Genomic DNA, 26,896 nt, shown 5'->3' on the forward strand with positions numbered 1-26,896 from the left:
TTGTCTCCCCAGGCGCGGCAGAGGGAGAGCAGAGCCCAGGATTACATAGGAAATTGGCACTGGGTGAAAAAAATGGGTTAAAAAAAAAAAGAAAAAAAAAAGAAAAAGGAAATGCTGTCAAAATGTCTATGGAGTCTTTTAATGAGCTTTATAAAACACTATCAAGTTGTCTGTGAAGATTCGAAACAGTTTGAGCATTGTTTACTTCATTGCGGCAAAAAATGTATATAAGAAAAATGAATCCTAGAAAAGCCTTCATTTTCCAGAAGAAAACAACCCCCTCTTTAAACTGAGATGCTGTCAACGTGTTTGCCCACATTGTTGTAGTGCAGCATGGAGGGGAAATGACAGAAATGATGATAAGGAGAGCTAATTCTGGGTTACTTAATTAGTAATACGCAGCACCGTCGTGTGAACTGGTGATCGGGTAGTAATTATGGAGACAGGACAGTGTACATATCGCCCACGTGGTGAAACCACTTGACAGGTTGCCACTTAGCGAGCAACTGGATCGGAACTAATTTGCTCGCTCGCTCGCAGGAGCAAATCGGCATGCGGGAAACTTGTGACGGCACAGGCGTAGCATGCCGAAAATAGAACACCTACAATCACACAAGACGTTGCATTCACGACGTGTTGTGAGCTTGGAGGTTGACTATTTTCAGCACATGACGCCGGTGTGCGGCGAAGTATGAGTTTGGACTAAAAGGAAAAACACACAAATACGAATAAATCCAGACTTTTCTTTTTTTTTTTTTTTTTTTTTTACATCTCTCGTCTCTCGAGAGAGCTGGAAACCTCATGTCCAAAACGGTTGCTTTTCAGGACTGTAATTCAAAAATAACAAAAGTAGAGGATCTACGCTAACAAGCCCAAATGTTTCAAACTTTTTTTATGTGTTTGTGTGACACTATAGTATGATCAAGTAGTAGAGCAGGGGTCTTCAACAGGGGATCCGGGACCCCTAGGGGGTCCTTAGAGTTACTACAGGGGGTCCTCCAAATCTTTGTGTGATAGAAGCTTTTTTTTTCTCCTTTTCTATATTAACCACTTGAACCCTAGCGTCCATAATCTGAGAACGCGAGTCTTTGCGAGCTTGTAGATCGGCTATTTTTGGCAAAGAGGTTTCGTGTAGAGGGGAAAAAGAGCAGACTAAGAGTGAAAGGTCAAGTTTATTAAGTATTGGATACACAAATTTACATGAACCTAAAATACACTGATGATCGCGCTGTCAAACAATGAAACTATATGGTATCTATGGGTTGTGGGGGTCCCTGCTTCATCTCTCTTTGATCTATGGGGTCCTTGGCCTGAAAACGTTGAAGACCCCTGTAGTAGAGTATTCATTTACAAAAAAACACAAAAAAGTTCAAATGTGGATTTTTCTACGACGACGACGACACCCCCACGTGTACACGTGCGCAGAGAGCTAATTAGGCCCACCGGTCAGGGAGCCTGGCTGTGCCCAAAGTGTTCTGACAGCAGCAGCCCTGCTGCTGGGCCCAAAGCCAGATGTTACATCCCAGCCCGATGCGCAGCAGGCCAGCAGGGGTGTCGCACCAAATTCTGGGCCCTGGGTACAAGGATACATTATTTTGTGCTTTAAATATAGAAATATAGCAGATAAACAAGCTCGTAGATCTGCTATTTTTATTTTTATCGTGAAAATTTGTGCAAGTCTTTGAAGGTTTTTTGAAAAACCTGTTTCTATGTCAGTGGTGCTCAAACGTTTTCATGTAAAGGACCCCCAAAATGATACCCCATCTCAAAATATTTAGTTCCAGGGACCCCCCCAGAAGCAAGATTTGAGATACAAATGTTCGCTTAAAAAAATACATTTTCACAACTTTTCCAAAATAGCAGATCTACAAGCTCACAGCACGGCACGAGTATATCTGCTATTTTTCAATAGCTAAAATATCCAATAATTCCAGGCCCCTCCACCTTGGGCCCTAGTAACTCAGTCCCAATGAGTGGAACATTTGCCAAAGAATAGCAGATCTACAAGCTCACAACGCGACACGTTGTGAGCTTGTAGATTGGCTATTTTTTGGCAAAGACATTTGATAGATAGTGAAAAAAGACTGTATCAAGAACGTATATTACCAGTAAGACTCCCTAATCGGGAGATAAGCGACCGTTGGTCGCTTATCTCCACAAATAGGCCAAAAGTTTGTTTTACCAATTATCAAGACATACGGGCAGTTGACAGTTTGCCATGGTTACTCATTGAAGTTGAATCTCCATATATGGAGATAACCTACGCATCACACTAAGTCTGACCTCACCAGCCCATATTTGGGCATGAGCAACTTATGTCTCCATATATGGAGATATGATGACATCACACAGTCCTCAGCCGATGATGTGGCGTGATGTCATACAATACACAAACGAGCCCTACAGTATAAAGGGGCAATTCTTGCCAGGAAAGAAGCATTTCTTCGACTCAGACCTTATCGCCAGGGTTGGCTTATAGCAGCTGTCGGTAGGACCATAATGGATTCTGTTAGTGTGGATCTCCTAACAGGGCATCATCTGGGATACAATCCCTTTTATGCCCATATATGGAGATCCCTAACAGAATCCCTTTCATGCCCATATATGGAGATCCCTAACAGAATCCCTTTTATGCCCATTTATGGAGATCCCTAACAGCATCCCTTTTATGCCCATATATGGAGATCACTAACAGCTAACAGAATCCCTTTTATGCCCATATATGGAGATCCCTAACAGAATCCCTTTTATGCCCATATATGGAGATCCCTAACAGAATCCCTTTTATGCCCATATATGGAGATCCCTAACAGAATCCCTTTTATGCCCATATATGGAGATCCCTAACATAATCCCTTGTATGCCCATACATGGAGATCCCTAACAGAATCCCTTTTATGCCCATATATGGAGATCCCTAACAGAATCCCTTTTATGCCCATATATTATGGAGAAATCCCTGCTCTGAGTATCTGACAACAGTGTGATGTCACCTGTTTATGCCCATATATGGAGATCCCTGCTCTGCGTATCTGGTTGCTATGGTAAACAGTTGGTTGCTAGGGTAAAAAAAACATGGTTGCTATGGTAAACAGTTGGTTGCTAGGGTAAACAGTTGGTTGCTAGGGTAAAACCATGGTTACTAAGGTGGTTGCTAACGTACACTAACAAACCAGCAACAACAGACTGTTGCCACAGCAACGTACACAAAGGTTTGTGTACACATGTGGTGTGATGTCATACTGATGCGGAGATATGAGCAGGGCAAAGGTGTGACGTGTGACGTGTGACGGACGGACGGCCGGTGGAGGTTTTCATAGTAAACTGCTCCCTTACGGTCGCAACCAGTAAGACTCCCTAATCGGAAATAGGCCAAAAGTTTGTTTTACCAATTATCAAGACATACGGGCAGTTGACAGTTTGCCATGGTTAATCCCTTTTATGCCCATATATGGAGATCCCTAACAGCATCCCTTTTATGCCCATATATGGAGATCACTAACAGCTAACAGAATCCCTTTTATGCCCATATATGGAGATCCCTAACAGAATCCCTTTTATGCCCATATATGGAGATCCCTAACAGACTCCCTTTTATGCCCATATATGGAGATCCCTAACAGAATCCCTTTTATGCCCATATATGGAGATCCCTAACAGAATCCCTTTTATGCCCATATATGGAGATCCCTAACAGAATCCCTTTTATGCCCATATATGGAGATCCCTAACAGAATCCCTTGTATGCCCATATATGGAGATCCCTAACAGAATCCCTTTTATGCCCATATATGGAGATCCCTAACAGAATCCCTTTTATGCCCATATATGGAGATCCCTAACAGAATCCCTTTTATCTCCATATATGGAGATCCCTAACAGAATCCCTTTTATGCCCATATATTATGGAGAAATCCCTGCTCTGAGTATCTGACATCAGTGTGATGTCACCTGTTTATGCCCATATATGGAGATCCCTGCTCTGCGTATCTGGTTGCTATGGTAAACAGTTGGTTGCTAGGGTAAAAAAACATGGTTGCTATGGTAAACAGTTGGTTGCTAGGGTAAACAGTTGGTTGCTAGGGTAAAACCAAGGTTGCTAAGGTGGTTGCTAACGTACACTAACAAACCAGCAACAACAGACTGTTGCCACAGCAACGTACACAAAGGTTTGTGTACACATGTGGTGTGATGTCATACTGATGCGGAGATATGAGCAGGGCAAAGGTGTGACGTGTGACGGACGGACGGCCGGTGGAGGTTTTCATAGTAAACTGCTCCCTGACGGTCGCAATAAGTACCTTTTACCAATTATAGAGGGTTTAAGTGGTACCGGATATGCAGCTCGGCAATGAATTAAATCTCCACGATACGATTATCCTGAGTGTTTTTTATCACGATAAACGATAATATCGCTTATCGTCCCATCCCTAAGCAGCAGTAACTCCGGCTGATGAACAAGAGCCTAATATATCTCCCCATGGAAGAGGGGGAATTCCCCTTTAGGCTAGAGTGTTGGCTTTCCACGCTGGAAACACAAGTTTGAATACCCGGGGCGTTACATTGTGGAATTCCAACCAGGAAAACACTCTGGACCCAAATGAATATAGAGCCTCACAGCGGAAGTGGTTTACTGGTCCCACTAAAAAATCTCCCATTAATTTTCACCATAGACTTTTACAAAAATATTTATAACGATTATGTTACGCCTAGAACCAAGCCATCCAGGAGGGCAGTAAATCATGACCATAAAAACGTTGATCCTATATGAAAACATATTTTAATATTTAATTGTTAGATACACTACATTTAATAAATACTCTTTGTTTAGCGATGTTCAAAATGTTCTTTTCATAGAAACAAAGGTTTCATGTTCATGATTCACTGCCATCCTGGATGGCTTGGTTCTTGGCTTATCATAATTGTTATAAATATTTTCGTGTGAGGATTTTTTTTGTGGGACCAGTAAACCATGCCCACTGCAATGCTCTATTCTATTGTCTGCGACTAAAGATTCAAGATCAATAATGATTTTTGGGGGTCACGCCATGAAAAGGTTGAGAACCCTGGATTTCAACCAGTGGTCCTTGAGGGGGTTCTAGGTGGTCCCCAGCTAAATGATGGAGAGTTCGTAACCAAATGGAACCCTTATAGATCTTTAACTCTTGAGAGTGTAAAATGAAAACAAATGGGCCCTTATTAGATGTGTAACTCTTGGGAGTGCAAAATGAAACCTCAAGGACCACTGGTGGTCCCCGGAAAACACTGGTTGAGAACCACTGCAACCAGTGGTGCACAAGCCAATCATTTTACGCTCTCAAGAGTTAAATGGTTGTTAAACATCTGCATTGTTTAATTTATAAGAAGTCTACACAATTAGAGAATGTAGAAGGATTGTTATTTTGATTGACCGGTTGTCAAATTTATCCAAGTTTCAAATTTGAACGTCTTTTCGTAACGTAAAGCCCTGCTTCATCACACAAGGCTGTCACACAGGACTAGTGAAAAATAGCCGATCTACCAGCACAGTAGCACACAACACCTCGCACCGCGATATACAAAACGAAATACAAAACGAAATACAAAACGAACGGTTTTGGACATACAAGGTTTTCAACCGACAACGACAATATTCTTGTTATGGGTCTGAGAAATGGTGGTCCTCAAATGCCAAATAAATAATACACCTTAGAGATGAAAAAGGAACCACTGATTAACGGATACGACCTGAATACACCTTCGCTCCACCTGCAATATCTACAATCAGCTACACTGCTAGAGATACTGTAGATGGAGCTATAAATAGCAGACTTGCAGCAGCGTGCTCACCTCCTCCCACCGGGTCCTGTCTCTATAAAATAATGAGGACAGTGAAGCTGCTGTCGGAGCCATTTGTCAGCATGCAGCGCTGCAGCCCAGACCTCATGGACCAAACACCAGGGTCATTATGTTATACAGCTGGGTTGTTGGGTTATGGTCGGTGTCTGGGGTGGACACCATGAACATCCAAATTAGGCCCGTCACAATTAGAAGCACCTATAATCGAAATTATTTGAAATATTGGCAATATTTTGATATAAAATGTCATATATGTACCTCCAAAAATAGTAAATAGTGGAAAAGGCAGATCTACAACCTCAAAACGCGTTGCTTGTAGATCGGCTATTTCCACTCAAGCAGTGGTTTTCAACCCTCTTCATATCAGACGAGGTCCATTATTCATTCAGCATGTGAGCGGACCACCATTTGATGAGATGTATCCTCTCAGAACCAAACCATAGAATATTTTGTTATCGTTGGAAACGATTGTGTCCACAATTCCATGCTGTATTATATTGATGTGGTACCAATAGGAGAGATATAACAGGCGAACGTTGATTAAAATACAAATTCTTGTAGATTATCTAATTGTGTAGACTTCTTTAATTAAGTAATGCAGAAGTTTAACACCGCAAATGAAAATCCCCGTGCATTCTCCGGGCACGTGTGGTCTAGCTATGAGCCAACTTATTCAGGAAACCCCAGACCACAGAAAAACTGCTGAATGTTGAAAGTTCCGTCTTATTTTTATAAGCATCATTATGAAATGTACACCCATTAAGATCTGCTTTACTCTTATAAATAGTGTCTTGAACCTATAATCTAAGGGTTTGGCCTAACTTGTTGGGGTGTTTTGATTCAAAGATTCAAAAAACAGCTCCTAGATTCTAAATAACCACTCTGATAGCACATCAGCAGTTAAATCCAGCAGCGAGCTACAGTTACTCTCAGGTGACAGAGGAAGACCACTGCATTGGGTCATAGGCAGAGGTTTCTGATGTTGATATTAGGAGGGACTGAGACAATTTCAGAGCGAGTCGTTGCAAATATACGCTTACAGATGTCTATGGTTATTTAGACTTCTAAAGCTGGTTGCACACTGCACTGCGTGTTTTCGTTGCATTTTGGAAATCCGAAATCCGGAGGCCAGGGAGAGAGAGGAAAGAGAGAGAGAGCAAGCTCAGTAGCAACAGTAGCGAAAATCGGAAAAAAATCAACCCTGGTCCGAAAATAAATACGAAACGGGCGGCAGTGTGCAAACGTGATTGACATAAGGTGAGGTAGATTTTTTTTATTTACGTGTTCCGAAATTCACTTCGATATTCGGCCCGAAAAACGCAGCAGTGTGCAAAGACCTTAAAACCTAATAAAATGGATAGCGTAACACAATCCTGTATGGGATCGTGTAGGATTAATAACAGGTATCGTAAGTCGGTGGGGTGGGAGACGGGGGTTACTTGAGTTTAGCTTGTAGTCTCAGAATAGCTAAATCTACCAGTGCCTATAGTGCTTACAAATATACACTCAGCGGTTGTCCTGGTGACAAGTGCCGCATTTCCTGACTGAACTAGCTTTTAATAATAAACTAATGCAACTTCCCCATTTCACGTTTTTTTTGTTTGTTTTTTTACCTCTGCAGTATTTTTTTCTCTGTTTTTTTTTTTACATCTCTGCAGACATGCACTATGGTTGGCATGATGGCATCATGCCATGATGGCATCATGCCAACACCCATGCCAACACCCACAAGGTGCTAGGCGGTGCTCTGAGCTCCTCATGGACCACAGTTTGAACAAAGACACTTTTCTGACTGACGTCTCTTCAACACTTTGAAAAAGGTATTTTTATTTTCTTTATTGCATAGAAATGTTTGCTATCTAGAATATAGAGCCATTTAACACTTATTTTAACTCATTGAATGCCATTTCAAGATGGCCCCCAAGTACCAGACTGCCACTATCCTAGATTTCTAGTGCACGGATCAATTTTTAGTGCACGGATCGTGCACGCCCATGCACCATATATGCATCATATGTGTAGTACTTTTTAACAGCTTTCAAACAAAAGAATCCGCTTGGAAATCCGTTCAGGCATTCATGAGTTACAAGCCTTCAAAGTCAGACAAAACAGCCATTTTTGACATTTTGAAAGATGTGTTTGTTTGTTATGGGGCTACACATGCAATTTCACAATTGCGATCATGCCTAATACATTTGAGGCATTTTTAGAAATTTTTTTATAAAAAAAATTTTTGAAAAAAAAAAAAAATGGCTTCCAACTCGGGAAACTCGGGCTGTGGCAGCCTGGGAGTACTGTAATAACTCGTGAAACTCGTGCCTTGGCAGTCAATGAGTTAACATAAATAAATATATCACGTTGATGTGTGACATTTCATCAACTGTATTTAGTAACAACTAGACCTTACCCGTTCGAAGATATGTGCTCCAAAATATGTCAAACGCACCCGGTGAAAGTGTGTGAGAGAGAGAGAGAAACATTCCTAACTGTGAGAGAAAGGGGTGTGTGTGTGTGGGGCTACAGATCCCATGGCCTGGAGGAACGGACCGTAACCCTGGCAACAGACAGCAGAGTTCAACAGAAGTGGTTAAGAAAACGCTAAAAAAACTGCTTTAATTTGGGAGAAATGAAATTCGGCCTCCGTCAGTGTTGGTATAATGCTAATGGCCAATACCATGTGAACTTTGGGATCAGTTGCTGAAGCGAGTGAATAGATAAACGTAGATAAGCGTGAGCGTTAGAGCGTTAGAGCGTGAGCGTTAGAGCGTTAGAGCGTGAGTTTGCTCCTTTATTAGTAGGATATAATAGTTTTTGTTTATTTATTTTCATCCAGTAACAGAGGGAGCTATAAGCATCTCTTAGCAGGTGATCATGTGTGCACGATATTCATTGATCTTTAGAACATCTCTCCTGTTAAAAACCTTAGCAAGTGATTTTGTCCAAAAATGACAAACAATTTATCTCTGGAGTCAGGTGATCAAGATCTATCTAGTCAGATTGTTCATATTCCATTACGATTGGCTATGACTGGCAACTTGTGGGCTTGGAATTTTGAAAATAGGCCATATACAAGCTCACAACGTTGTGTGCTTGTAGTTTGCTAGCCATTTCAAAAAACAAAACATATTTATACAGTATATATTTGAAACATATTGTGTATGGGAGAACAGGTTCTTGTCCTCGACACCAAGGACAATATCGCCGAGAATGTCACGAGCTTAGGTCGACTTCGACAGAGGAAGTCCTCCCTAGCTCTAATGTTTATGATGATGAGATATGGGAGAGCCCTGGTGCTGCTATGTAAGCAAAACAAAAATTCAGTTCATGGAAATTATGTTATTCTTTGTTTTGTCATTTTTAGGACGATGGAGATTAGGACGATCATGTCACATGTCTGGGCGCTGGCCTTGGCTCTCAGCTCCCCTCACTTCATATTTAGGGACACAAAGTCCTATGACTATGATACGGTCCGTTGCTACTACAACTTTGCACCCACCAGTAACTACAGTACAGCTGAAGGGAATCAGTTGCGGGACATTCGATTTGGAGTCTTTACTATCACTTATGTACTCATAGGATTTGTGGTCCCTTTCACCGTCATCGTCTTCTGCTATTCTGTCATCATCTACCGGCTCAGGAATAATCGTTTGATGGTCAGACGATCAGGTCGCTCCTTCAAAATCATGGCAGCTGTTATCACCACATTCTTCCTGTGCTGGGCTCCCCTTCACATCATGTATCTATATGTCCTGGTGACAGAGTCCAGTAAAACACAGGGTGGTGTGGACACCATCGGCTTTGCGATAACTACTGGCCTGGCACTTCTCAACAGCTGCCTGAACCCGCTGCTGTACGTGTTCATGGGTCAGGATTTCAAGGATGTTTTCCGCAGGTCTATTCTAAAGGTGCTGGAGAAAGCCTTCACTGAAGAGCTGCCTCAGACCAACACTTCCACAAACCCAGGGAGCAGCAGTTATCAGACTGCCTTTTCTGAGCCACAGGTCTAGATTTATCTTTGAATATAATTTAATTAACTCAGTTACTGCCAATTAAATATGCCTTCTTTGGGTTCTCCCTGCCAGCCCTCTCCATAGACTTCCATGTAATTTATAGTGCACAGATCATGCACGCCCATGCACAGATCATGCACCATGTTTGTGCAGGCTGTTCACAGCTTTCAAACAAAAAAAAACAGATTGGAAATCCGTTCAGGCATTCTTGAGATAATAGCCATTATGTTTTACATGTTATGTAAGCAAAGATGGCTGCCCTGTATGAAAGATGGGGTTGTATAGAGCATCGCAGTTGAAGCCCCACCCCGTCCTCACTCTGGTGTCGGAAGCGTTTTCCGCATTCATTTCTTCCATAGACATTTCATAAAGTATTTATTTAAACGTTTTTAAGCCTTGGACAAAGCCACCTCGGCTGGAGAGGGATCATGTCAATATTCACATTTTTTTGAATGCAAAGATTAATTAGAAAGCTGAAAAAAGGACAGGGTACAAGACTGTGTACATCATTATTTTTAAAATCGCGGAAACTACACTCCCAGAATGCCTTGCGAATGTTGTTGTTGTTTCCTGAAATACAGCCCTTAAATCACGCTCAGTTTAGTTGTCCAGGCCAGCATATGGCCTGAAATGTAGTGATTGTCATCTCTGTGGACTCTCTTATCGTCATCTTTAACACAGTGCATCATATTTGTAAAAGAAAGTATTCGCTCACGCAGTTCTGCTGATGTGCAATAATCTGCCGGGCAGACAGGGGGCAGTAAGCTACTTCCGCGGTAACCGCAAGATATTTGAAAGAAGAGGAAGCTAGACCAATCACAGACGTCGTTTTTACGTTTAGCAGCATGGGAAATGCAGTTCTTCTCCGTGCGATCTTGATTAAAACGTGTTTTTAATAAAACTAGAGTGATTGCATACATACTCGGGGGTTCTACAGGAGCATATGGAACCATTTTACAACCACCAGCCTAGTGGTAAGTGTACATTGAATTGCTACGACTTTGTGGCTGATAATGAAAAATCCTATGGTAAATATTAATGGCCAGCTTGCTTCCGACACCTCACTGCGATGCTCTATGGGGGTGGAACATGCAAAATCGCGATTGAAATCATGTTTACTAGATTTAATGGGGTCCAAAAAAAAAAAAAAGTTTTTTTTCTAAGTAAAAGTCGATTTAAGTCGTCTGGCAGGGAAGTCCATAGTGAGAAAGTTGATCTAAAAGTCATTTGGCACTGTATGAGTTTTTAATGTACAAAAGACAACACTTATTTTTCACCCACTTCTTTACACATGTAAACCAGAGATGTGAAACCCTCTCCTATCAACGATCTCTCCTCAGGCACCCATTGAGGTCCTGGACACCACCCCATCGCTTTTGCCACCTCTGGCCCCCACCCCCACCTCCACCTCCACCCAGCAGTACAACCTGGAGGAGAACACCTTCACCAACATCTGCACGTCCAACATCATCCTGGACCTGCCGCAGGTTAGGGATATGGGACCATAATCCTTATCATTTATCGAGATAAAAAAAAAAGCGTAGTACAGTAAGTGTTGTACTGGGAGTACTGGGAGCTCTTGGTAGGTATTTTAGGTACTGGGAGCTGATAGTACAGTAGATGTTGTACGTATGGGAGCTGAAGGTAGGTGTTGTTGTAAATACTGGGAGCTGATGGTACAGTACAGTAGATGTTGTGGGTACTGGAAGCTGGTGGTAGGTTTTGTTTAACAGCTGTAGCCTGAGTTCTGTTTTCTATTTTCATCACACACAGAGTCTTCCAGGAGAGAGACTGTTTGCTGTGCGGATCAACTTCATCCAAGGTATTTCACAAGCCAGTCTCAAATGTCTCCTTGATGAACTTTTGGTGAAGAATGTGTTAAACTACTCAGAGCTGGAGGAGGCCAACGCAATGCAGGTGAAAAGTGATAAGGCACGTTTTGTCATGGATGCAGTGAGGTACAAAGGATCTGCTGCAAGTTCAATCATGATAAAGATGCTCTGTGAGATTGACCCATTCCTCTCTGAACATCTCGGGTTGAAGGATTGACTTAAAATACTTCCAGTGTCTAGAACTCTAGATGTATCCGATTCTTTTTTTCTGAAGATTTAAGTTGCACACATTCATCTTTGTTATGACAGTCATCTCCAAGATTGTACAAATGGAACGAAATGGATCCTAAGGGTTCCATTTGTACACTCTGAGTTGTGGGGTGTCCTTGCACCACTTGAACCACTGTACCAATGGACTCCTAATGTGCCATAGTGTCACAGAAAATCATCAGTGTCATACATATTCTGAAGAAAACCTGGAGACTCGAAATTCCGTGATCAGGGATTGTGATCAAAATAAGCACAACATAATGGCGTGTAAAAAATAAAATCTACAATGTGCCACAGACAAGGCCACGTCTTTGCCAACGGACACATTTGTCTGTCTGTGTACAGATATGTCGATGACCCCTGGGCAGGGGCGTCACAAGCGGGGAGAAAGTGGGACTGAGTTACTAGGGCCCAAGGTGGAGGTGCCTTCATTATTTTATACTTTAGCTATTAAAAATAGCAGATATACAAGCTTGCAGGGTGCCGCGCTGCGAGCTTGTTCTTCCTGAGAAGACTGAGATCGTTTGGCGTGTGCAATAGGATGCTACAGATGTTCTACCAGTCTGTCATGGCAAGTGTCCTCTTTTTTGGAATAACCTGCTGGGGTGGCAACAACACCCTTTCTTGTTTATTTTTTATTCTTTTTTTGCTAGTTGTTTTTATCGCTCTGACCTTTGGACACTGCACTATTAGGTTGTGTTAGTAGTTTTCTTTTAGTATTTCTGCTTGTGTTTGACATGATGTAGAGATACTTGTTGCACTAACTAGCATTGACTGTTATGGTCACTTTGATTTGGGCACTGTATTATTTTTTGATAGTCGTGCTTTAAGACACTTTATGTATATATATTATTCGTTCCCTTTCCTGTTGTACCTTGCTCTTACTGTACTTACTGTACTCTGTACTCTGTACTCTGTTCTTGTTTTTTCTTTTTATCTTTTTCATACTTCTCTGTAACTTTGTAAATAACCTTATACTGCTGTGCTGCCTCTGGGCAACAAATCTTCCCCCTTGGGATAAAAGGTATCTATCTATCTATCTATTGTAGATCTGCTATTTTTGAAAAGTCGTGAAAATGTGTGCAACTCTTTGAATATACTGTATGTATTTTTTTAAGCGAACATTTGCAACTCAAATTTTGCTTCTGGGCGGTCCCTGGAACTAAATATTTTGAGATGGGGGTCCGTGGCCAAAACATATCATTTTGGGGGTCCTTCACGTGAAAAAGGTTTGAGCACCACTCTGACATAGAAACAGTTTTTTTCAAAAAAACATAGAAGGATTTGAAATATTCTTAGAATATTTCAAATCCTTCTATGTTTTTTTGAAAAAGGTTTTTCAAAAAATAGCAGATCTACAAGCTCGCAGCGCAGCACCCGCTTGTATATCTGCTATTTTTCAAGCGGGGGGCCCGCAGTGAATCCTTGTACCCAGGGCCCAGTAATTTGGTGCGACACCTAGGGCTGTCACGATATGACATTTTACATGACGATTAATTGTCACTCAAATAATTGGCGATTAACGATTTTTAATTGTGTTTTTGTCATTGACAATTACATTTCTGTTTGGCTTTTAGGCTTTGAAGTTGCACATGGCAGATATGACACAAAACCTAAATACATGAAGACATTACTGACATATTTGACAACTTACTACTTAAAAAATAACATTGATAGTGGAAATAGCCGATCTACAAGCTCACAACGCGTCACGATGCGACACGTTGTGAGCTTGTAGATCTGCTATTTCCACTATTTCTGAAATTTTTCAACATTCACGATTATGACGATTATGACAAAATAATTGCGATAATGTCAAATAATCACGATTAGAAGATTATGTAATAATTGTGACAGCCCTAGCGACACCCCTGCCCCTGGGTGTTGGTTCTCACCGTGGACAGGCAGCTCCTCTGCTCGCGGATGACGGCGCAGCAGCCCAGGAAGCCGGTGACCACCACCAGGCTGCCCGCCAGGATGAGGATGTAGGCGGAGACGGCGAAGGTGCTTGAGGCCAGCAGGCTCAGGTAGTCGCTCTTCTCCACCAGGGTCCACACGCCCACGCCCAGCACCGCGGCCCCGCCCACCTGAGAGAGGGAGGGAGGAAGGGCAAGGGCAGAGTTCAGGCACGAGCACACATAAACATCAAAGGGGGTTTACTTTGAGCCCCTGCCCTTTTATCCAAAAGCGCCCTCTCCAGACCACAAATGCAGTTTTTATTATGGTGAAAGAAATGCAAATGCCCCCTTTCCATGCCATACCTGAAGGCAGCGTTCAAGAGAATTGCCCTTTCCAAACTCTCCCGAACTTGAATGCAGCATCTTATGTTGAAATAACTGCCCTCTCTGTGTAGAAATCCATGCCGTTACGCCACATCTCCAGTATTGACGTGATTATGCTTAGTTCAGTGTGGTATCTGATAAGTATAAAATAGGACCTTTTAACCTTATAATTAAAAGCTCTGATAGACAGAGTTATTTATGAAAAGTAAAAGACGCGAAGCCAAATATGAGAAGAGAAAACGGAGTACAATAATACATTGGTTTATTCAGAGAAGGCGTTCTGAGAGACACAGAGAAGAGTAACTTACTTTTCATACATGAATCAGACCCTCCCCTCAAAGGAGGGAGAGAGAGAAAAGAAAACATCATTATGGAGGGAAGCAGTGCCAGGCACCTCCGGTAGCACAAAGTTGCAATAATCTGATCTCATATCAAGTTTATGAATACAGTTCAGGTTTAAGGTCATACTGACACAGTTTCACATATGCTATTGAAAACTCAAATAATATGGTGAGCTATCTTTAATGACAAGACAAATGTAAACAATTTAAACATACAAATGATTAAAATAAAAACACATTTCAGAATTCTCCTAACAGTATCAAGCGCCGAAAATAGCCGACCTCCAAGCTCACAACACGCATTGTGAGCTTGGAGGTCTGGTATTTTCAATATTTTCACCAAAAGGCCCTTTTAGAAATTTCAGCCCCTGCCTCCCTAACATTCTCTGCACGTCCCTGGCAGAGTTCATTTCTAGGGGTGTACCCATACCGTTTCTTCCGTACCGATCCATCACATCAACTGGAGCATTCAAGCTCACAACATACCACAATGTGACACGCAGAGAGCTTGTAGATTTGTTTAGGGGTTTTTTTACCTATAGAACATAGGGAATGCCAGGCTTTGTACTTTTAAAAACTTAGTGGCACTATGTAACTTTTCTTAATGAATAAAATTTAATTTCATTGAATTGTGTCCAATTTCTGTATGTTAGAGTATGTTAATACAATATAACTTATACAATTGGGGTGGCTGTATTTAGTCCCCCTGCTCATCTATTGAGACATTTCTTGTCAAGGGGCATGTCTCACCTATAGACACAGAATCTGACACACATTTTTACCTGAAGGTCAAGATTCTATTCATCTCCTGAGCAAGCTAGCAGGAACTATTAGGTCAAAATAAAAAAAGATTAAAGAATGGAGGTCCGCACACAGCTCAATGCTCCACAGTGTTTATTTAAAACATAAACTTAGACGACGTTTCGGCCATCAACTGGCCTTCATCAGGTCAAAATAAAAAAAAACACACATCAGCACTTGCACAGGAAAGAGGATAGAGGAGGAAAGTTACAGCACAGCATAGTATAATAGTAAGTAGCAAGGATAATAGTAAGTATAGAACAAATTTGACTGAGCAACTTTCACTTAAGTACTTGAGTTATATTTGACCAGTAGCGTTGGTGTATACTTTACAAGGTCGAGTACCTCGTCCACCACTGTTTATATGACTGACTGGGCCTTTACAATGACAAGCCAGCGGGCCAGAAACATGGGATACAGCGAGTCAATGGAGTGAGTCTCAGTCACTGTTGACAAAAGGAAACTCAAACAAAAGGCTGTAAAGGGAGAACCGGAGGGCAGGATGAGGTGACGAAATAGAGAGAGAACTCGGTGACGCTGGATAGAAACGAGAGAGACGAGAGAGATCACAGCAGGCCAGACACACAGTGGGAGGACGAGAATGAATGAAGGGGAGAAACTGACAAACAGAGACGGAGGGAGAGAAAGGAGAAACAGAGAGGTAGATAAGAGAGAGAAAGACGGATAAAGGGAGCGGTAGATGCAGTAGAGAGAAAACGTGGAGAAAAGGAGAGGTAGATAGAGAGAGAAGACGGAGAAAAGGGAGAGGTACTGTAGATCAGTGGTTCTCAACTTTTTCAGGCCGCGACCTCCAAAATAATCATATTTTAACTGGGAACCCCGCACCCTGACGAGCACTAAGAGTTGAGGCATTCCATTTTGTTTAACGGGTGGGTGACGTGACGTAACGTTTTCGCTGTCCTCGGTGTCAAACATGTATAAATAAAAAATATATTTGTCAAAAACCTTCTGAATATTGTGCAGGACATTAAGCTTTATGTGAACTTACTCAAGATTAAAACATTTCATTCCTCATTTCTTCAGAATCTTCAACCAAACATGGCAAAACTCATATGGTGTGACTGTCCTGACCTTGTTTCTCAAAGTGGGAACTTGAATAAAACTAAGAAAAAGAATTGCTAAAAATCATTTGAAAATGAATTTAGGCTAAAAAAAATGTCTATTTTGAGCCTATATCTTTTCAAAGTCAAAGCATAATGTTTTCAGTCATTTCTGATCAAAAACATTTTGTCCCCCAACCCAAAATCATTTGGTGTGACACTAGTTTGGAAAAATTAAACAGGCAATTATTTGGACACCTATTGGCTAGAGAGGTCCTTCTTCTGTAAGGCTATTCAGCACTCCCAGCACAACTGCAAGACAGGTGTCTGAGGTGAGTTATGATTTTAACATTTTCATGAAATGCCATCTTGTTGAAACGTTGACAAACTCACCATTCTGGATGTCTTTTGGTGTGACACCTTTTCTTTAAAAAAAGCTTAAGTTATTTGAAGTTTTGGTCATATTTCCATGTAGATCTAGGCTGCTTTGTTATAGCTAGCATGCTGTTAGCATGCTAATGTGTACATAGTAGCCTCAAGGTAAACCTAAATGGAGAAAACAGTAATATGGTGTGACACTTAATCATATGGTGTGACATGTCTGCTTGTCACACCATATGACTTGACTGTCACACCATATGATTTATACTGTATTTAACTACAGATATAACAACAAATAACAAAGTTCCATGTTTCTTTTGTACATTTAAACATTTGTTTTAAACATTTTTACATAAAATGTAATTTAGCTTCATTCAGTGATACTTCAAATTCATCAGACAGAGCAGAAACCCCTTCACAGAAACCTTAACATATTGTTTCAATCTAAACAATATTTTCTCTTTGTCTTAAACTATACATTCCATTTTCTTTTGTCAGCTGGAAAATGACAAGTGCTGAGAGAACGAGAAAGTACAGGGAGAAACGAAACAATGACCCAGCAAGGAGAGAGGAGCCAAAGGGGCGAGACTGCATTTTCTACGAAGAGCAGGAGGTTGTCTGTGGCATAGCAGAACCGCAACAAGGCAGCCGGTTTGCTACCCTCACCAAATACGACTGGCTGATGTACAATACAGTCTAAATGTATAATCTAATCTGATCTAATACTTTTGTACTTTGACTCACTGGACTGGACAGTGGACAGTGTTAAGGTAGGACCCGAGACAAAACTAGCGAAAATAGCTGATCTACAAGCTCTCAACACGTTGTGCTGCGAGAGCTTGTAGATCAGCTATTTTCAGAGTTGCGCAACCCAGCACTCTTTAGCTAGTGGAGATGTGGTGTAATGTCATGATTCCTAATTACATTTGTTCAACACAAAATGCTGTGTTCAAGTTCAGGAGACTTCGGAAAAAAGCAATTTACCTGAATGCTGAGTTCTGTTTCCACTAATTGGTGTTAATAAAATGTTGCCTTCAATGCCTTGGCTCCAAGTGTGGCTATGCGCCTTATTGTCCCTTTAGGATCCTTCTGCCGTGGGCCGGCAGAAGACTTAGGTGTGCGTAGCATTCCTGTGCACATCCTCATCATCCATCTACTACTACAATTCTTTCTTATCCCATGTTAAAGCCCTACAATAATATCCTGTTCAGAAATATTAAGGCCATGTTATCCTGGGTAATTGTTTAATCAATCAGTAAAGTTCAGTACTCACTAATAGGTAGGTTAAAACACAGTTTGCTTTGACACATGAAGATATGATCATACGGTGTGACACTAAATCATTTGGTGTGACATTCCAAATAGTGAGAAATCATACCTTTATTAATGATTAAACCAAAAAAATGTTTATGGATTACATAGAGAATATTATCAGGAAGAGTCACAAATATTTGTGTAATTTTAGAGAAAGTTTTGACAGAATACATTTAAAATATGTTGTAAGATCATGAACATGGGCCTCACACAGAGTGTCGATTATGAAAAAAATATACAGATATAATTAATTTTCAAAAAACTATAGTGGATCACTGGTTAGTTATGATAAAGGACTTTGATAAAGTGAGTAACTTAAGAAAGATGTACTCCATTTTCATTTTATGAACAATTATTTTCATGTCACACCATATGACGATTTTAGGCACAAGTACAACAAACTGCTGAATAAAGTCTGATTCCAATAAAATATCTAAAAACAAAATGTATTTCCATAAGGTTGAGAGTGAGTAGAACAAAAGTAAATAACTTTTATGCCTGCAATTTAAAGTTTTTTTAAAAACACATTTTTTGGGGCGTCACGTCACTGACCCTAACACGGTTCGATTGTGAAAATAGCTGATCTACATGCTCAAAACGCCTCGCGTTTGCGAGGCGTTGTGAGCATGTAGATTGGCTATTTTCACAATTTCTGCCTTGACAACTCGTCCAATGTTTAATTTGTCATTTTAGAGGTATTAAAAAGTCCTTCAACTGTCACTTTAGAAATGTGCATATACCCTCTATACTGCCCTACAAAGGCAGAGGGCTACGAACAGAAATTTCAACAAAATAAATAGTTTAAAAGTGTCCCAACTGATCAGCCAAATGAGATATAGGCATATAAGTGATATTACACTGTTCTTGAGGTAATTGCTCATCCCCCAATATCATTAAGGCTAATTTGACCTTTGGGCGACACAAATAAGTTGGTGATGTCCAAAAACGTAGTTACTGCAGTCTGCCTTTGTAGGGCAGTATACACTTAAACTTTATGGTGGTTTGTTTACTTTTGAGTGAGAAAACAATGTTGACCTGGGGTCCCCACAAAATAATTTGGGGACCCCCCTGGGGGTCCGGACCCACAGGTTGAGAACCACTGCTGTAGATAGAGAGAGAAGATGGAGAAACAGAAAAAAGACAGAGGTAGGTGGATAGTGTGAAAAGACAGAACCAGAGGGATGAATCGAGAGACAAGACAGAAATCAACTTTCAACCTGCTATTGGGGTCATTATAGCCGACATTTAAAAGATATATAACGTTCAAAGATTTGCACACATTTTCAAGATTTTATACAAAGAAATAGCAGATCTACAAGCTCATAGCACGGCACAAAATGACACGCAATGAGATTGCTATATTTTTGTATAGCTTGCTTAAGTATCAAATAATGCTTTTTAGCTAAAACCTAAAATGACACAGATGCTTTCCTGGTTTTAATGGGTTAAATAGGGCCCGAGCGGTTAAGATTCCAAACCAAACAAACACGAGGCGATGATGAGACATCAGGAGTTAATGATCATCATGTCCTGTCCCAACACACCCACACACACGTTGTTTCCCTCGGCGCTCATGTAGGAAATGCCACAGTCAGAGACGCTCCCTTCATCTTCCCTCCCTTCCCTTTCCTTCAGAAGCATGGACTCCCATTTAAAAAGAAACACACACACACAACGGCACATGGCACATCTGAGGGGAGAAACGGGGAGAAAGTCCTGCACCTTTGGGAATTACAGCTACAATACCTAACTTTCAACCGGGAAAGCATTTGTGTCATTTTAGATATTAGCCATTCAAAAATAGTAGATCTACAAGCTGACAGCACGTCACTTTGTGTACATTGTACATCTGCTATTTTTGAACATTTTGCTATCTGAAACATTTTCCAATAGAAAAAGAAAACTATGGTACATTTTGAAAGATTATCAGTAATGTCAGGTTTACAATGAGTCATAACCAGTTACAGTACTGTAAATAAACATGCCAGACAATCAGTATGGTCCCTAAACAAAACAAGAGGATGAGGGGGAAGTGCTCTTCATTTTACAAATACCTTCCAAATCAGTAGCTCTCACACTTTCAAAATAGCAGCTGTACAAGCTTGCAGCGCTGCACAAAGTGACATGCTGTGAGTTTGAATGTCACAGATGCTTTCGCTGTTTTAATGGGTTATGTGCGCGGCCTCTCTCAAACTCTTTCAATATCTTTGTTTCTTTATTGTCATTGCTTTTTTTAACCTCATTTCTATTCAAATGTTATCGTGCCATTACGATTTTGCGGCTGCTTTATTGTTCTTTGTTTACCCCACCGCATACATTTTATGATAATTTCCACTTCTTCGTCTCCCTTTTCCTCTTAACCTTTCACTCATATCCGCTGCTCTCACCCTTAGTCCTCCTCCCGCTCTCGCTAAGCGCCTTTGAATGTGATCCCGCTACCTCTGTGCTATTCCGGGGGTTTCCCTTGTTTTCATTTCCAGGTGGGTGTGACTTGCTTGCTCATTGTACAGCACCTAGTAACTATGTTTTGAAAAGCGCTTTATGAATAACGTTTACTTTATAAAGCCCTCTTCACATTTTGAACTCTGGAAAATGTCCAGGGAATCAGGTTGCGACAATAACGTCAGTCCGGCGTTGGCCTTTCACACGTGTAGGAGGCGACAAGAGAAGCCTGTTTCAGATGTGTTGTCAATTAAAGCTGCACTAAGTAACTTTCCTCTTCCTACCCCGGATTTGAGCCCCGGTTTCCTGCGCAAGACAAGTGCTGCCAGCTTGCTCAGGGGTTAAAAACAGTTTCTGTGTCTCGGTGCGACATGAGTCATGACCTTTGACACAATCTAAATGTTTCAATGAAAGAGCAGGGAGAGAAAATAGAACTACCCTAGTTATATTGTATTATTAACATACTCTACTACAGATTGGAAAAGTTTAGTTACATAGTGCCGCTTTAATGTAAATAGTCCGTTAGGCAAGGGGATACTCCCACTGAAGGGAGTGAAGGAGATGCAAGGATCAAATGCGATCCCTTTTATTAATTTCCTTCCCCAGAACATGACAAACGTGCAAATAAAATGCTTAATAAGCAAAATTTAAGTGCTTAATATGCTTATGAGCAAGTGACCTAAATGTCATCAAAACCAGTGTGGTTTAGAAGAGTGGCATCACGCTTTGATCTCGCCGCAGACTGAAAGTGGCGTCGCATGGAGCCTGTTCTCATTCTTAGCGAGCCTCTCTGCTCTTCTGCCCAGTCCGCCCCCATTATAACCGAGGCATTTTCACTTGCTGGTAAGTAAATCACGTCTTTTCCCCCCTTTTAACGCATTCACGGGCCTCTCCAAGGTAGACAACATTATTAAAAGGGGGAAAAAAGACGTGATTTAGTCTACTTACCAGCGAGTGAAAATGCCTCGGTTATAATGGGGGCAGACAGGGCTGAAGAGCAGCAAAGGCTCGCTAATAATGAGAACAGGCTCCAGTAAGCTAGGCTAAGCTAGCTTTCCACGCTTACAATGGGAGTCGACGTAATTGTCATAACTCTCTCCATTCTACGGGTCTGATCAAAACCAGACGTACTCCAAGCGCGCTGACGAATAACAGATGTGTCTGTGTACTGACGAGTGCACAGGTAGGTACCGTCAGAAATAATTACGTCGTTATCTCGCAACATTCCTATGGCAGGACAGTGGCTAAAAAAAGAAATAGCTGAATGAACCGTTTTTCTTTTTTCTTTTTACCATCTCACTCTCCAAACACAAACAGTAGGAGAAGCTCATCTCTCCTCGACAGTAGAGGCATCATCAACACGCCCACACATTGGACAACAAAGGGAGCCTCACAAATCACGTTCAAACCAGGTTTGGCTAAAACAAGGGGATTACATTTGTTCTACTGCTATGCCACCAAAAACGTGGAACTCCCGTCCCTACCAACAGTCGAAGAAAAGTGTGAGGCCTTACTCTCCTTCAAACGGGCTCTAAAAGAGCACTTACGGGTGGCTGCGATTCGGAACTGGCCCCTGTAAAATGTCAAAGCCTATACTGTATACTGTAAAATAATGATAAAATAATCATTTTGGCCATTGTCATGCTGACAATTTGTTTACATTCTTGTATTATGTTAGACTAGGATGTAAATAAAGTGTCGGCCCTACAAAAACAAGTTGACTATAGCTCCTTTAAGTGTCATCCTTTTAGCTTGTATAGAACTGTACTTCCGGTGCTTTATTCGCAAACTGTTAATAAAGTACTCAATCAATCAATCAGTCACTAACAACTTAACTCAATGGAGCTGGCAGCGCCATCCATACATGACGCGTGTGCGTTCACACATGTCTGTTGCATTCGCGTTCACACTTACAGGCCCGATTAAATAACCCAGTCTGGATGAATCCCATGTTACTCGGTTACAGTGCCTGTGTTAAAGGCCCCTTACTCTATGGTCTACCAGTACCCAAGCCTACAGGCACAGTGCTCTACCCAGGCCTACTGTATAAGAGCTCTGTGGCAGCAGCTTGCAACTTCCACAGTAAACTTCAGAATCAAACATTAAGTGCCAACGACGATGGAAAAGAGAGCAGGGTTGATATACACTTACGGGCTGTAAAGTTTTGAGCTTAAATTATTCAGAGTCTAAATACTCTATGATTCCCTTTGAACTCGGTGCATTACTCCCCTTCCCCTTCACGGACACAAAAACTGCTCTTGGCTTTCTGTGCTTCTAGAACTCTTTCCCAGAGTGTCTGTCTGTCTGTCTGTCTGTCTGTCTGTCTGTCTGTCTGTCTGTCTGTCGTGTTATGCCTACACAGACTACTGAGAGCAAACAAATGGAACCAAAATTAATTAACCCTTTTGGTTCCATTCGTTCACTCTCAAAGTTACAATATGGATAAATAGAACACTGATCATTTTACTGTGTAGGTTTCAAGTGAATACAAAATGTAATCTTCATGCTAGACTGCCATAAAATATCCAAAGGTCAGCTGTAAATCAAGTGTAGCAGTTTGTTGCAAGCTGAAGGTTTTCTTACAGGCAAGGGGTGGTTGTCTGTATAGTAATAGCTGCAATGACACCAAGGCTTTGCAACTTACTGCCCACTCCATTATTTGCAAGTGATCACATTTGTGTATTCATATTTCTACCACTTTTTCGAGTCACGTGTTCAAATACTGGATTCTGATTGGCTAAATTCCGGAGGTTATGACAGAACAACTGCCGCAAAGTTGTGTGAGGACTTGTCCGAGATCAATGCGCCTCAGTGTACATCCGGGGACTTCAGGAGGTAGTCGGAACACCTTTCCCCCAACCAACAAATGACCGTGGCAACGGTCCTATGTTTACTAACGTGCATGCTATAGTCGCCGATTTATTTGGATCCAATGCAATCCGCCAACTTTAAAGCCCCTTTTCTCTGAACCTATGCCTTTCTGGAAGCGAACAGCCTCTATTTACGGCCGGAACGGTACTTCTAACTGACGTTAGCTTAGCTGTAAGCTAGACGCATGGATTAGTATGGAGTTGGCGCCATCTGTTGGTGAGTAGAAGATGTTGTTGGTGGAACTATCTGCTGTCTCGCGGAAGTTTTATAGGCAATAATGATTGTAACTTAAGATCCTTGCAAGTTACAACTATGTGTTTTCTTTCATGTATAAGGGAAAAAGTGGTAGAAAAGCTATTTACCACTCGGGGTCGGACATTATGCTCTGATAATGTCCTGTGTGAGGGTGTTATCGGACTCGGCTTCGCCTCGTCCGATCACCCCCTCACACAGGACATTATCAGAGCATAATGTCCTCTCACTCGGGGTAAATTGCTTACATTGATTACAGACTTAACGACATAGACGTGAATGACTCCTTAACTCATCTAGTGCCATTCGCGAGATGTCTCGCGAAATGTACTCGAGTATCTGTAGTGCCATTCACGGGATATCTCGGGAAAAGTAATAGATTACTGTAACGGCGAGTACATTACCGAGAAGAATCGCCGGCGGTCCGGAGACGAAATCCGTCGCTGATTTCGCATCAACACGGCTCCACGAGCACAAAATAGTCCCATCCATAACATTGAGGTGGACGGGGGATCTCATCTTTAATGTCCATTATCTCAAAACTACACTTTAGAAGCTAGGATGGAGGCAGATGCTCGCTTATGTTACACAGTTATAAAAGCTCCCGGTCGGCCATTACACAACTCCACGTGGACACGGATCGGTTCCGGCGCACGATCCGATGACGTCAGACCGGAAGTGATTGCGCGGTGGACTTCTGGCCTTCAAAATAAGACAACGCAAGTGAATGGGACCTGAAGGAGGCACTTTGGACATTATAATCCGTTAATGTCTGGGGCTCTGAATGAGTTAACTGATTACACTCAGTCGTATTATGTTGCTGCTTGTGGAAAATCTACAAGCTCACAGCGTTGTGAGTTAGGGTTATCTGCTATATTTACATCGAGCGTCACCATCATGCAACAAGTATAAATCACGCTTCAGATTTCTAAAGATCTTTCTAAAGTCCTAGAAGGTCTAGGTGGTTTATTTACTGTTCAGTCTTTGCAAAACCAACTGGCAGCTATCAGTCTGAAGACACCCCAAGTAGGGCTGTCACGATTATGTAATTTTACATGACGATTAATTGTCACTCAATTTTTTTTTTGTCATTGACAATTGCATTTCTGTCTGGCTTGTAGTTTCATAATTATGGCAGAATGACACATAACCTAAATATACAAAGAAATGACTGACATATTGACAACTTTATACTTAAAAAAGAACATTCATAGTGGAAATAGCCGATCTACAATGCGATGCTTTGTGAGCTTAGATATTCAATATTTTTGAAGATGTTTGAAAATATGTATAATGTAAACGATGACGATTATGACAAAATATTTGCGATTATGTCAAATCATTGTGATTAGTTGACATTTTTGCCCTAAAATCACGCAAATACATGGATCTGTCCCCTTTAGCTCCACCATCAGGCAGAATCTTTCAAACACATTTTAGGACACAGTTTAGACATACAGTTTTTGCCCTAAAATCACGCAAAGCGGTACACAGTATCTCTACAGTGATGTCATCAAAAATGCATCCGTCCCATCTAGCGCCACCATCTGGCTGATTTTGGAACAACACATTTTTGGACACTGTTCCTACAGATTTTGCCCTAAAATCACGCAAAGCTGTACACTCTCTAAAGCCATGTCATCAACATGGATCTGTCCCATTTCCCATATTCCCTCCTGATTGGCTACCGTTGCCTTCTAAAGTTTGTGTATGTGACCTGACGGTCGCTTATCTCCCGATTTAGGGAGTCTTACTGGTAATTGTGACAGGCCTAACCCCAAGGGGTTTGTTTTTAGGAGTTTGGTAACTCACCCAGAACAGGAAGTTGAAGACAAACAGCAGGTACTTGAGACAGACCGTCAGCCAGTCCTCCTGGTCATCTTTGTACATGGCCGACATCTTGCCCTTCGCTAGTTCAGCTGAGCCTGTGACCACTGCAAAACAAAGGACACAGACGGACTGTTGGGAGACGTTTCTGGACCGTTTCATGAACTTTGATTGACAATTGACTGCGTGGCTCAGATACTAATCAGCAGCTGGGAACAGCTTGCCTGGCGTTGCCAGCCTCTATCACACACTTCGTTTTGGGAAGAGAGTCTGGGATTTCAGGAAGAGCTTTCATTTCTGGGGGGCGGGCTAAAGCCTAGTGACGCAAGCCCCAAACCACGTGCCCCAAGCATACAACCCTGATTGGCCAACCCTTGAAGCTGGTTGAGGAAATAGAATCTCAATGGATCGGTTCCAGACCGTACTACAACACCACTACCGCCAGGGGGTGTTGTTGTGTTCGGTCTGGTTTATTAACCAGGCAAGGGAACGGCAGGATTTCAGTACATCGAATTTACAACTATAATGCCGCAACTATCGATTACTTTTTGTCGATTACCTTTTCAGAGTAATCAAATAATCGTGAAACACGTTTTCTTAATTTTTATAGATCATACAAATCGTTTAACCACTTAAAGGAGTAGTTCACCCCCAAAATTAGTTTTTATTTATTGATTACTCATGCCATGGAGACTCGAGTTCAATAATATTTTTATGTTTTTATCACATTCCTAAGACAATTATTTGATTACAATAAATGTGCCCCATTGATTCTGGAAGGGGACCCAAATGCATTTGGGTCCCCATCCGGAATCAATGGGGGTAAATTTACTATAATACATTCTTTGTCTTAGGAATACGACAAATACAAACAATATATTATTGAGCTCAAGTCTCCATGGCATGAGTAATCAATAGAGAAAAAGTAATTTTGGGGGTGAACTACTCCTTTAAGCACTATTTAATTTATACTCGATCACACAGCGGTGTCATAGCAGAACTACAAGCTCACTTGTCACGATGCATCTTGTTGATCAGGTATTTTCACTTTTTTTCTTTTTGCTTATGACATGCCCAAAATAGGGATAATTTTGTGTTGATTATTTTGTTAAGTTATGAATTAACAATAATGGTTGTGGCAACTCGATTCGTTTTATTAATGTTGCACAGCTACTTGGTTATGTCTATCGTTTTAGGGCGGCCGTGGTTGAGTGGGTCTGGTACTCAGAAGGTCACCGGTTCGACCTTGACCCTCTTTAACCCCTAAGGGTCGTTTCACACTCTAATAAGTAACCTAACTAATTTCGGTTCGGGAGGGCTCCCCGACCCGAAATTATTTAGGTTCGGGGGGAGTTCATCCATACTTTCGTAACG

General features: G+C 41.5%; 1 protein-coding gene across 2 annotated transcripts in view; it reads right to left on the minus strand.

Moving 5' to 3' along the window:
* The window catches only part of tspan11 (tetraspanin 11), a gene marked incomplete at its 5' end in the record, with an annotated part of 44,550 nt that extends 18,956 nt beyond the window's left edge, over positions 1 to 25,594 (minus strand). For both annotated transcript variants that reach the window (XM_080753941.1, XM_080753940.1), the window contains 2 exons: positions 13,846 to 14,037; positions 25,508 to 25,594. In XM_080753941.1, coding sequence (XP_080610067.1) covers positions 13,846 to 14,037; positions 25,508 to 25,594 — 279 coding nt within the window. The remainder of the gene's footprint in view (positions 1 to 13,845; positions 14,038 to 25,507) is intronic.
* Between the last annotated feature and the right edge of the window lie 1,302 nt (positions 25,595 to 26,896).

The sequence above is a fragment of the Nannobrachium achirus genome, assembly GCF_963921795.1.
Source record: "Nannobrachium achirus genome assembly, chromosome: 23".
Taxonomy (NCBI): Eukaryota; Metazoa; Chordata; class Actinopteri; order Myctophiformes; family Myctophidae; genus Nannobrachium; species Nannobrachium achirus.